General features: G+C 49.0%; 1 protein-coding gene across 1 annotated transcript in view; it reads right to left on the reverse strand.

Moving 5' to 3' along the window:
* The window catches only part of LOC144781504 (uncharacterized), a 119933-nt gene that overhangs the window by 32105 nt on the left and 74316 nt on the right, over positions 1-13512 (reverse strand). Inside the window, exon 5 of the mRNA XM_078660389.1 lies at positions 3600-3777. Within this exon, the coding sequence (XP_078516515.1) occupies positions 3600-3777 (178 nt within the window). The remainder of the gene's footprint in view (positions 1-3599; positions 3778-13512) is intronic.

The raw sequence follows: 13512 nt of genomic DNA on the forward strand, positions 1-13512 counted from the left end.
GATGGGAGAGAGCTTTTCTCCGATCCATCAACATCATCCACAGTGACTACAATGAGGTGATGGGCACCATTAAAGTAACACTGTTGAGAGCGGGTTATTGACCAGGGAGCAAAGAATAAAGAATATTGATAGTTGAATTCAGGTATTGGGGAGGGACAAGTGGCAGGCTTAAAACTGAAAGATGTATCAGCCTTTGAAACTAATCCAGTACTAGTCTTTACAGCCATGGAGGAGAAGATTAAGGTGTTGGATAATCTGCACAGGGGCAACCACTTTAGGATTCTTGGGTTACTGCTGAGATTATCTCCTATACCCTTTCTGACGATTGCTGAGATTCTGGCTGAATTATTGGAAGTATTGCAGACTTATGGCATGATGCTGGAGTGAAGGCCTCTACACTCTCCAAGAAAATGGGTCAACAGAAGGAGAGTGCTGGTGGCATAGCATAGTTAAGTCTGTGGTTGAATCAGCTAAGTGGAGAGATCAACTTCAGAGGGTACCAATGCGAAAGAAAGATGTGAAAAGGGGGCAGGTGATGTCACTGCTACTTCCTGATCTGAGAGGTCAAACATTTGCTAGGAAAATAGACTGATGGGCGTCCATTTGGATCTCATAAACAGATATATTGCTCCATGAGAGTTCACCCAGTTAAACTGAGGGTGAGGCACTAGTGGAAGAGATTCTTATTTTCTTATTTGTATTCTGTGAGGGCCTTCCTTAAAAGTTTGGGCGCTTCCTCAGGCTCATTACACTCTGGGAGTAGGGGTTGAGATAGAGACGGGGGACAAGCACTGGGGAGGGGGAGAAGACATGACAATTCCCAATGTGTGGGCTATAGCGCAACTTCTCCTGGGAAGGAGAGATTGTTTTTTCTATTGATGCCTGTGCTACACACATTCTTGTGCTACTCTGCTCTCCCTTTTCATTCAATACATCTATGGGAGTCATGTAGAGTTAATGATACAAACTTTATTTGTAAATCACCAAAAGGACTGTTGAGGTCGTGATTGACGTTTCTGATGTACTCCAGCTTGCGACAAGTAGTGAAATATAGGGATTGGGTGTTGGTGACATAGTTTATGCCTTTGACAGGCATGGCTTTGTTTACGTAATAAAAATATTCAGATACAACAAGAAATGTCATCACAACTCTCTGACCCTAGTGGAACTGAAACAACATGGGCGCCAAATCTATTGTCGGTGAGAAAATACACAAGGAATTTTCACCAACTGATTACAATACAATACAATTTTCCATTGCTTCTCACTCTAGCTTGGAGGGAGTTGCAAGGAATCCAGTTTCGATGTACCACAGTTCGCATGAGGCATTTGTTAATGCCATTGGAGGATTATGCTCAAAGAACACTGTCTTCACAATGGCCATGTCAGGGTCAGGCTGCGTTCTCTATCTGCTTAGACTAGTGCCTGATTAAAAGAATAGCAGAAAATAAAGACTTTTCTTTGTTTACTGTTATTGCTGCGTGCCTATTACATTGAAGTGATTTGGTGAAAAAGAACAAAGTTACGTCTTTAGCTAATAATTGGTCCCTTGCAGTAGGGAAATATCAAAACTGAATGTATTGCTAAACAATCTCACAAGAGTATAAGGGTCGTTAAGGCAAAAATACAAGAAATATTCGCATTTTGGATTTCATATTATTTACACCAACACAGGGTGCTGCTGTTAAAAGCTGAAGTCTGTGGTCAATGTGCATATTTATTCACCTTTCCAACGAGAAGAATAAGCAAAGACTAATATATTTATTCCTATAAATCAATCAATATAAATTGATCGATTTCTGACGGAGTAAAGACTTTGGGATCGATTAGGATGGCGGTTTTTCCGCATCCTCCGGGCCGGCGGAAGTGTCCGCTGGCCTGGAGGATGCGGAAAAACCGCTGCGGAGCCTCCAAAGACCCACCGCCAAATTAGGATGGCTGGTGGGTCTGGAATTCCGTCCGCCGCTTTTCCGCCGCGGTCGGCTTCCGACCGTGGCGGAAAAGCTATAACATGGCAGGCGGTGTCTATGAGACACCGTCCGCCATATTAGGATGTTCGTGAATACATGCTTTTCCACGGCGGCTTTTCCGCCATGGAAAAGCATACGGACATTCACTTTGGGGGCCCGTTGCGGGCCCCCTGGGTGAATGGGGGGTGGGGGGTGCACATGGGGGGTACCTATGGTACCCCCCTGCATTTGCGTGCACAAAGCAGCAGGCACCGTGCGGTGCCGGCCGCTTTGTGCATGTAAATGTAAAACATGCTTTTTTAACATTGCGGCGGGTGCAGCTTGAAGCTGCACCCGCCGCAATGTTAAATATAGAGGATGTGACCGCCACCCTGGCGGTCACATCCTAATCAGCACGGAGGGAACGCCGCAGCCCCTGCGGACGTTCCCTCCTCCTCAAGGGTGGCGGACGGACGCAAGTCCGTCCGCCATCCTAATCGACCCCTTTGTGTGGAGTTCCTCTACCAGTAACAAATGTAGCTGTTCCACCTCCTTCAAAAATAACCATGTGCATCCTTTACAGAGAGAACCGTTTCCGTGCACTGTTTTCAGTGTTCACTATTTCAATATATATAATGTGTGCACAATTTGATTGCATCTTTTGAATATGTTTACTGAGTTATGCACTGTTGAAATAGCTGATCTATTTTTCAAACAGTCCCAAAATTTCCTTAGTGATGACGACATGTTACAGAATATTGATTAAACACATTAGGGAATGGGGAGCACGTCTAGTTTACTGGCTCTAGGCAGAACTTAGGTTTTTTGTTATTGAAGCAGAACTAATGCATATCCTCCGTTTTGTTTCTTGATGCAGAACTAATACATATCCTCCATTTTGTTGAAATAAAAAGTAAATTATGTTGGATTAAATGTTTAGTTACCATGAAGATATTCTGGATTTTACATGTCAAGGGATTTCTGTAATTATATTAACCGCATGCTGCGGCCGATTTTCCCGCTGTATGCGGCATTTTTCAAATTACCGCGATTCATGACGAGCTCAGCTCGTCATCAGCACACGGCTGGTAACGCTGATGATGAGCTGAGCTCGTCATCAGCATGGACGGGGTTAATAGGTATCAGTAGAGAAGGGCAGACGAATTAAAAGGATTTGTCAAAGGGCAGTACAGGTTTGCTCACGCTGATACTTATAGGACTTCTTAAAGGGTGCCTCCCTGTGCTTGTATTGGCGCTTATTTGGATCACACCCCTCTCGTGACACCACAGTTAGCCATATGAATGAAAGTGAATCATTCAGGCAATGGAATTGTCCTGGGGTGTTGAGATTAACTTGGGTTTTTGTAATTGGGGAGTGGGAGAAAGGAAATCTTAAATGTGACCTCACAATCATAACTTAGCACTTGTTAAGCTTCAGGTACCTCTTCCACCTCTGCTCTGCCAGTGACTTCTTCAGAGTTTGATATGGTGAGATGCAATGTATATTTAAGTATACATACACACTGGAGAGTGCCCTATAATCCTGTTCACATTTTTATTCCTCGTTTCCGGTTTTATCAGGTTCACGTCATGTTTCACAACACTCATTTACTTTTTTAAACCTGTTAAAAATAATTGGCATCATTATACCTGCCAAGAATCTTGCTGACACAACCGTGGCTGACCCGTAACTGCCTGGAAATTTCACATGGTCTTATGCCTTCATGGGACAGTTCCACAATCCTTTGCCGGACACCGTCGGGGAGTGGGCGGCCATTCACAAAACTTCCTCCGAGTTGATTTACTCCTCTGGGTCCTGGAAAGAAAACTAGCAGAAAAGAGGGATTTTGTCACAACTAGAGACAAAAATAAAATGTACTGTAAATCTTACAATAGTATTGGCTTTTGTGTGCACCGTCAAGGTACCAAGCAGCATTGCTTTCCATGGGGCACAGCAGATCTCGCAACAGACTGTAACTCATATTAGTGTGAACCACTGTATGCCTATTCTGTATGTAAGCTGTACGCTTGTTGACTGATTAGATAAATAATATTCTAATTTATTGTATAGTAGCATTTATAGCACCCTTTCTGGCATTCTCATTTACCGCCCACCCGGTACAGCCAGTACTTGGGCCTCTTCACTTCCGGATTACATTGCCCCACTACTCTTGCACTCAACTAATTTCCTGGTCCTTGGAGACCTGAACTTACATCTTAACGATGCATCCTGTCCCACCAGCACACATCTCATGCATGATTTAGCAGCACTTAATATTTCTCTTCATAACTCTGGCCCCACTCACAAGGCAGGAAATTTATTCGATCCCATTTTCTCCAACTTAGACACCATATTTTGTAATACTCCCAGGCCCATTCCTTGGTCAGATCACTATATAATTAGTTTTTCTATAAAATCTGACGGGGCACCGAACATCCCTGGTAATTCCACGCTCCCTAGGGCTAGCAGAAACTGGAAGAATTTAGATCCTAAAAAACTAAACTCCTGTCTTGAGAACACCAGACCTCCTACCAATATGGCCAACACTGAGGAGGCGGCTGCTCTGCATAATTGGCTAGCCTCCGCGGTCAATACCTGTCTCCCCCTACGCAAAATTAAACATAACCTTCATCACCCCCTGCCCTATGGTTTACTGAACAACTAAAAGCTGAGAAATCTACATGTAAAAAGTTGGAGCGTAAATGGCGTGCGCACTAAGATCTTGGGGCCAAACAAACCTACAAAGATGCTCTTACCAAATACCATTCTCTTTGCAAAATAGCTAGGGCGGAGCATGTTAATCGTACTATTTTAAATGCTCAGAATCGACCTAAAGCCTTATTTAAAGCTGTGCAAGAACTATCGGGCATGTCTTGCCTGCCCAAAGCCCCATGCCTGGACGAAACGCAATGCAACTCCCTGGCAGAATTCTTTACGACCAAAATCGAAACCATCTATGCTAACTTTGGAGTTCACACACACACTGCACCCTCCCCTGAGTTGGACATGTCTAAACCCTTGGATGAACCTGAAACCAATACGCATACGTGTCCGCTTTCGTCGCCCCAGTTGACTGCTTGGGACCCGCTCACTATCACTTCTTTACAGCAAATCCTGAGTTGCATTAAATCTGGTTCCCCCTTGGATCCTATGCCTCCCCAAATCCTTCTAACTCTTGACCTCTCTACACTCACTCTAATTTTAGAACTCCTCAATGCCTCACTCAGAGAAGCTAAGGTCCCGAGTACGTGGAAACACGCGATGATTGTGCCCCTACTTAAGAAAGCCAATGCCGATCCCAACAATCCAGCTAATTTTCGTCCCATTTCCCTCCTTCCGGTCTGGTCTAAAATCCTGGAAAAGCTCATTAATAAACAGCTCACCACTTACATTGAAGCTGGCAACTTCCTTCATCCGTCCCAGTCTGGCTTTAGGGCTGGCTTCTCGACCGAGTCGACTCTTCTCGGGGTTTCTGAGACCATTCGATGCCATCCTTCTTACTGCCATAAAATCCATCGGCATCAGTGGCTCCACGCTCGGTTGGGTGGCCAGCTATCTTTCTGACCGTACGTTCCAAGTTTTCTCCCCTTCATCACTCCACCCGCGGTGTCCCTCAGGGCTCTATCTTGAGCCCTCTATTCTTTAACTTATATGCCAGACCCATTGCCACCATTGCAGAGCAAGCCGGACTCGTTATTTATTCCTTCGCTGATGATACTTAAATCATCTTGTCATTATCCACAGGTCAAAATTCCTCTACTTCATCTCTGCACTCTGGTCTTAATAACATAGCGAGTTGGATGCATGACAACAAATTAAAACTAAACGGGGACAAGACCGAGCTTCTTTTGTTTGGCCTCAACACCACACTCTGGGGTCCCCACCATTGGCCACAGCAATTGGGCTCCCCACCTGTTCCCTCCAAGACAGCTCGCAACCTAGGCATCGTATTTGATGATCAGCTGTCGATGAGGCAACATGTGATCAAGGTCTCGGCCACCTGCATTACCATCATCAGGTGGCTGAGAAAAATCATATGGATGCTTCCCCATGACACCCAGAGAACTGTGGTCCAGGCGTTAATTACTTCTCGTCTGGACTATGGGAATATCCTTTTTCTGGGTGCATGCAAGGAGGTAACGCGCAAACTCCAGACAGTTCAAAATATGGCCGTTCGATTACTATGTAATCTTCCTAGAACCTCTTCTACCTCGGCTTCGCTGCGCAGCCTTCATTGGCTCCGCATTGAAAACCGTTCTAAATTTAAGGCCCTTTGTTTCATGCATCGTATTAAGTCAGGCACTGCCCCTTCCTACTTAAGTACTCTGGTTCATCAATACTGTCGCCCCCCGTACTCTCCGTTCGTCAACCCAAGAAAGATATCAGGTCCCTCGCATCAGGAGAGCCAGAATGGGCGGTCGCTCATTCGCTTATTTGGCTCCCTCCCTGTGGAACGCATTACCTTTCTCCCTACGTTCTGAACCCTGCTATCTTAGGTTCCGTAGAGACCTCAAGACCTGGTTATTCAACCTTTAGACCATCTAGTTTCTTTAGAAACCTTTTTCCCCAATTAACTGTCCCCTCTTGTTTGGTTAGCGCCGGGAAACCTCCGGGTAGCTGTGCGCTGTATAAAATTAAATATAATAATAATAATAATAATAATAATATGGAGCACCATAGCCCTAACGAGACGACAAAGTGATCTGGTTTACTTCGGTTTTATGAGAGACATTACAGACTGCGTGTTTGAACAGGAGATGGATGCAGTATGTCTTAAGCTGGAAGTGTTGGGTGATGTGTGTGAGGTTCACAGACATACTTCAAACATGAAGAGGTGAACAATGCCGCTCATAGGTATAAAGTGTGCAAAAAGTGAGAAACCTACCACTTTCATGTTTGATCACTATCTTCTAATAAAAGCCATCATGGGACGTTTACTCTTTGGATCAATGGATGCACCGCAGTGCATACCATTTGGAGTCCATCCTGAAGCAACCGATGCCCAAACCCAGTATTTGCTGTGAAGCAACCACGCAACGCTTCCTTCGGAGTCCACCCAGAAGTGACAAACACCCACCTGCAAGTGTGCACTGTTAGGCAACCTGGGTATGTAATATTTGGCAACCACCTTAGCAACCTGATATGCATCCTGTGGAGTCCCGTGAAATCCTCAGAGGATGATCTTCCAGAAACCTGTTCAGCATCCCTGGTATATGACAAGAATACATGGGTCCAGGGGTACAACATGCAAAGTAATAGTGCAGACAGTCACATTAGATAATCTAATATATATAATAATGGTTGGATTGGGATTAAAAATCGCAACGGGGGGAGGAGGAGCTTGGCGGGCATCCGTGATGGCCGCGTGAGCACAGCGCTCTCCGGACCCCCGCCACTCCCGGCATGATATCCTGAACATATCCTGATTTCTCGCAAGGATTAATGAAGAGGAACCTGGGCTGATCTTAATATTGTTTTCGGATTTTGATTTGGACCAGGGGCACCGAAGCTACATCGACTCAAACTTTCGGGGCCCGCCTTGGTGGCGCGCCCGGGTCTTGGTGAGGCTCTGTTGCCGTGTCTGAGTTGAACAACAGCGGCAGGGGGACTCGACTCATGGGTCCCCCTCTTAACTTTCGGTTTCGATTCTGACTCAGACTACGTCTTCCAACGGAGGTGTCTGGCCGGTGCTGAATCCAGCGGCACGAGATTGCAGTTGCACCTTTTGTCTGCTTCGTGTCCTTCCGGGCCGGTTCACTCCTCGACTTGCCCTCGCTGCTGACTTTTGACTCCGGCGCCCTGTCTCCCAACGGCCATTTTCACCAAGTCGCGTGGGTCCCTTGGGGACGCGGTCTCCGCTATGACTGGCAGAGGGGACCAAGAGCGGCGGAAGACCAAGACGCCCCTTCGCGGGGGCCCGGTCCAGTCTAATATCATGGACCGGTACACACAATCGAAGGTGTCCCCCAGTGCCGCCTTGCCTGGCCCGAGTGCAGTGGGGCACCCTTTGGAGGCTTCGGCGGAGCCGTCCCTGCAGGACATCATGGGCGCCATCTCTGGCATGAGAGAAACCATCGGCCAGCAGTATGAAGCTCTGGCCCACAAAATTGATACTGTGGCTATTGATGTGAACCTGATTCGGGCCGACTTATCTAAAACCAATGAGAAGGTGAAGTCATTGGACCTCAAGTCATCTAGCCTCACGGCCGACGTCTCGGAGATGCAGACGGAGATCGGCAACCTCAGAAAGGTGAACGATTTCATGACTCAGCGCTTGGAGGATTTTGAAAACGGCACGGCGTTGTAACGTGCGTGTGATTGGTGTCCCGGAAAATCCTGATCCGCATTCTGTTGATCTCCTGGTTGAGGACTTGATACAAAACTACCTTTCTCCATCCGGATTGAGCAAATTCTTTGCGGTGGAACGTGCCCATCGTGTTCCCGGTGGCCAGGGCAAGCCGGGCGCCCCGCCACGGCCCATTGTCGCAAAACTTTTCTATTATAGGGACCGAGACGCTATCCTGCAGGCCTCGAGAGCTAAGGGCCCGGTGGCCTTCGAAAATGCCACGGTGAACTTCTATCCGGACTTCTCACAGCTTGTGCAGAGACAGCGAATGGGCTTCCGTGGAGTCAAGAAGCGTCTTCGGGACCTGGGTCTGCGATACGCCATGTTTTTTCCTACCAGGCTACGAGTGGAGTACAATGAACGGACCCTTTTCTTTGATCGACCTGATTCGGTAAATGACTGGCTGGACTCTCTGCCGGACCGGCCTAATTTGACTGATCCCACCGAGCACCCGGGTGGTGCCGAGGGTGGCGTGGAGAGCTGAACTTGTTATCTGGGCCCCTGTTTCCGTATCATGTAATTTCTTCCTGGGTTCTGTACTTGAGTGATCTGTTTTCTGTGTGTACTCTCTTCTCCCTTTATCTCTGTCGGGGTGGCGGTGGGACAGGGCCTTTTCCTCCTCCGGGGTCTTTTTGTAGAATGGGGGTTCTTGGGCGACAGGCACACTGCATGTTGGGGTGGCTTTTTTGTCTACTGCAGGGGTGCAGGGTGGGGGGTGTTTCCTTGGGTGTTGGGGGGGGGGGGTTGTTGGGGCGTTTGTAGTTTGTGTTTTGTTTTCTCAAGGCGATTCTAATTTGATAATTGTACTTTCAGTGTCATGCTCATTGGGGGATGGTTTCTGCATTACTTCGTGGGATGGGGGTAGCAGGTTGAGGTTTATTTCATGGAATGTCAATGGTCTAGGGGATCGTATAAAGCGAGGGGTGGTGTTTCGCGATGCCTGCGACGTTTGTCTCCCGATATTGTCTTTCTGCAGGAGACACACCTAGTTTGCAATACTTGTCGCGCGATGAATAGGTGGGGCTATCGTCTTGTTGCGCACTCAGGGTTTACAACGGGTTCTAGGGGGGTGGGCATCCTTGTCCGGGCTTCCCTTCCCCTTGCGATAGATGATGTAATCCTCGATGATCGGGGGCGTTATGCCGTCCTCGTGGGACGCTATGAGGGCAAGACCCTTTCCCTGTTCACCGTCTATGTGCCCCCCGGCCTGCAGACCTCTACCTTCTCTGATTTGGGCCGAGTTTTGTTGGGACTCCCTGATGGTGCTCTTTTCATGGCTGGTGACTTTAATTCTGTTCTCTCTGGTCTGAGTGATCGTTACCCCCCTAGGGATACTCCTTCGACCCATTTATGGCTGGGTGGCTTTTTGGATACTTTTGGTTTGGTGGACTGCTGGAGACTTATGCACCCCACTCAACTTCAGTATACTTTCCACTCTGGGGCCCATGGGAGTTTGTCTAGATTAGATTACTTCCTCATGCCAGCTGAACAGTCGTAGGCTGTCCGGGAGATTAGGCACCTCCCCCGGGGCATCTCGGACCATTCTCCGCTCTGGCTCTGTTTTGATGTGGGGGTGGAGGCGGCGGGCCGGGTGGCCCCTATCAACCCTTGGTACCTGGCCTCCCCTGAGACCCGTGGTCAATTGATTACGTCCCTGGACAATTACTTTCTGGAGAACGAGGGGTCTGTCTCTTCTGCGGTGTCCCTATGGGAGGCTTTTAAGACAGTAATTCGTGGGCAGGCCCTGTCCCTTATTGCTGAAACCAAAAAGGCAAGGAATCGGGAGGTGGTGGATCTTGAGATGGAAATACTTGAGATGGAGCCTGACCTGGAATCGGGTGTCACTCGTGACAAACTCCATGCCCTGGGTCTGAAGCAATTTGCCTATAAGTCTCTGGTCACGGATGCGGCCAAAATGATGTTCAGGGAACAACAGGGTCGTCTGTATGATGTTGGGGACAAAGCAGGTAAATTGCTTGCCTGGTTGGACAAGAAGGAGAGGGCGAATCGAGTAGTGCCTGTGATTCAGACTTTGAATGGTGTGAGAGTAACGGACCCGGTTGAAATAGTGGAATGTTTTGCGGACTATTTTCGTGCGGTTTACTCCCCAGTGTCGGTAAGGGATGTAGACGACTCTCGCCGCCCTTTTCAAGATGATGTCCTTGCCGCGATTCCTTTACGCACTCCAGAATTGCTATGATGATATCCCCGCTACTTATTTCCGAGAGGTCGAGAGTCTACAAAGGCAACTGATTTGGGACGGGCGCCCACGTATTGCACTTGCGAAGCTCACCATCCCTTGGTATGACGGGGGCATAGCACTTCCTGATATCAGGAGATATTATTGGGCTACGCAACTGTCTGCCATTAACCATTCGATGTATTCCCCGGTCCGGATCCGGCCTTTGAAATGGACAGACTCCAACTACCGGGTGGTGACTTTAATAGAGCGCTTTACTCTAGGTCGGCTGGGCTCCACCTTACGGGACCGACTAGGATTGCGGTTCGTGTGTGGCGCGCTGCGAATGTGAGCTTAGGGTGGGATGAACGAGTGACGCTGGCGACTCCGCTTTTTGCATCTGAGCTTTTGGGATGTCTTTGGACATCGAAGGGGTTTGACCGCTGGGACATGATTGGGATCTGTAGAGTGGGTGACGTGTGTGCGAATGGAGCGGTGAAGTCCTTCAAGGCCCTTCGGAATGATTATGACCTGAGTGATAGGGAATTTTTTAGATATTTACAGGTCCGTCATGCCCTCACTTCTGTTCTGACTTCCGGTACCGCTGTCCCCGAGTCCTCCCCCCTCAAAGATCGTATCCTGGATGGTCATCTTCCTGACAGCACTATCTCCTTGATTTATAAGAAGCTGATTCACAATCGCACTGACTTGCTCGTTCGACTTCGAGAGGCATGGGTCGGCGACGGGCTGGAATTGGATGACGAGGATTGGCAATCGGCGCTATCTTCTCCGAAAGAGGTCGCCATTCCGGCCCGTCTCCGTCTGGTTCAGCTCAAGATCCTCCACCGGGTGTATGTTACTGGTCCTCGTTTGGTTGTGATGGGTTTTTCCCCGTATGGCCTCTGCAAGCGTGGGTGTGGGATGAGTGCTACGTTTCTTCATATTCTTTGGGAGTGTCCGAGGGTGGCTGCCTATTGGACGGGGGTGCTTGCGGTGATGGCTGATGTGACTGGAATTGCCCTGGTGCCGGAGGCAAGGAGATGCTTGTTGAACGTTTGGGAACCTACCGATTGTTCGGTGGCCCAAACCAGATGGGCGACCCTGGGGTATATGGTTGCGAAGCAGGACATAGCGCAACTTTGGGGCTCCCACAGGCCCCCCACTGTCTCTGTGTGGGAAGAAAACATGGACTGGTCTATGTTCCGCGAAAAGACTGTCTACACAGCCAGGGGCAGACCTAGGGCATGGACGAAGATCTGGTGTCAGTGGAATGCCTATCGCGGAGATATTTGTGCTCCTCCCCTGGCAGAGGCCCCTGATGTTCCCTTGTCACCCTAGGTTGGCGTTCCTGAAATTTCGTTTACTGTCCTTTGGTTTGATTGACCCCCTCGCTGTCCCCCCGCCTTGACTTATCCTACTGATTGTGACTTTGTATTCCTGCTTAGTGAGTTTCCCCCCCCTCCAGGGCTGACTCTCTGTGTATTACTCCTTCGCCTTGTTTTTGATGTTTGTTGTTTTTGGTGTGCTTTAAAATAAGAAAATTGTCTTATCCTGTTCCATATTGTGGGCGACATTTTGTATCCGGATTGTGCCTGACCGCCAGAGTGGCGACCACTGTTTTATACCGCGTCATGCTCCGATCTTAGCGGCCAGCCCGTGCGGTTGTAGGCCCATCTCTGTACAAAATCGCAACGGGCACACTAAAATAAGAGGCCCACATTTGCATAGTGCCTTTCCGCAAAACACTACTTCGGCGAAATTTTATTTTAAAAAAAAGGGGGGGGTGGGAGAGGTTTTGCCCTGCTCAATATGCATATATTAATGGGCCGGGCCAGCGAGAAAAAAGGAAGTGACACCTCTGACATTGATAAAAGGGAGGTAATGAACGTCCATCTGCCTTCAGAAAGGCCACTCAGGCACCCACTGGGCCGCTGGCGGCATCAAACAACGCAGAAACCGCCAAAATCGGCCTCCCCAGGCTGCTAAAAAAAGCAGCCCACAGCTGGAATTCGGTTACTGGCTCCTCAGGCATTGGCCGAGTGCCCTCGTTACCAATCCGACGATGTATATAATTTATTTATTTATTTGGACATTTTTAAAGCGCCTGGTGACGCCAGAAGGCGTGTCCCCGCGCTATGGTAAGTGATCAGTTGCCATCCCCCCCTTCCCGAGGATCTACCTGCTAAAAAGGTAAGTTTTTAATTTTTTTCTGAACAGGGCCTCTGATGGCTCAAGACGGAGGTCTAGGGGCAGGACGTTCCAGCACTTGGGAGCAAGGTATCTGAAAGACCTCCCACCCATCCGTGCCTTCCTAACTCTGGGCACCACAAGTAGTCCCGTCTGAGAGGACCGTAAATTGCGGGTAGGCTCATAGTGGGACACCAGACTCTGAAGTGGCACAGGGGCTTTGCCGCTCAGAATGCGATGGCACGTAGAGAGGGCCTTAAACTCAACTCTCTTCTCCACCGGAAGCCAATGGAGAGCTTGGAGAGCGGGTTTAGAGGGAGACCTTCTCGGGAGTTTTAGCACGAGCCGGGCTGCGGCATTTTGGAGCACCTGAAGGCGCCCCATGACCTTGCCTGAAGCCCCCAGATAAAGCAGGTTACCATAGTCCAGGCGCGAGGTGACCAGGGCGTGCACCAGCGTCCTACGAGCCGAGATGGGAAGTAGATCTAAAACCTTCCTCAGAGTTCTCAAGACACCGAAACACACCCCCGTCACCCGGCCAACCTGCGGGCCAAAGGCAAGGTCATTATCAAGCCACATGCCAAGATTCTTGGCCTCCAGGCTGGGCGTGGGGGCCTCACCTAGGCAGGATGGCCACCACGCAGGCGACCACGCAGAAGGCCCGCCCCCCACCACGATCACCTCGGTCTTGCTGCCGTTCAATTTTAAACAGTGTGCGGACATCCATGCTGCAAGATCTTGCATGCAATTCCTGAAGATGTCCGCCGCAAGGCCGGGGGAGCGAGATAGGGAGACGACCAACTACGTGTCGTCGGCGTAGGACACCAGGTGAATACCGTGGCCCTCCGCG

This window comes from Lissotriton helveticus, chromosome 9, assembly GCF_964261635.1.
Source record: "Lissotriton helveticus chromosome 9, aLisHel1.1, whole genome shotgun sequence".
NCBI classification, from domain to species: domain Eukaryota; kingdom Metazoa; phylum Chordata; class Amphibia; order Caudata; family Salamandridae; genus Lissotriton; species Lissotriton helveticus.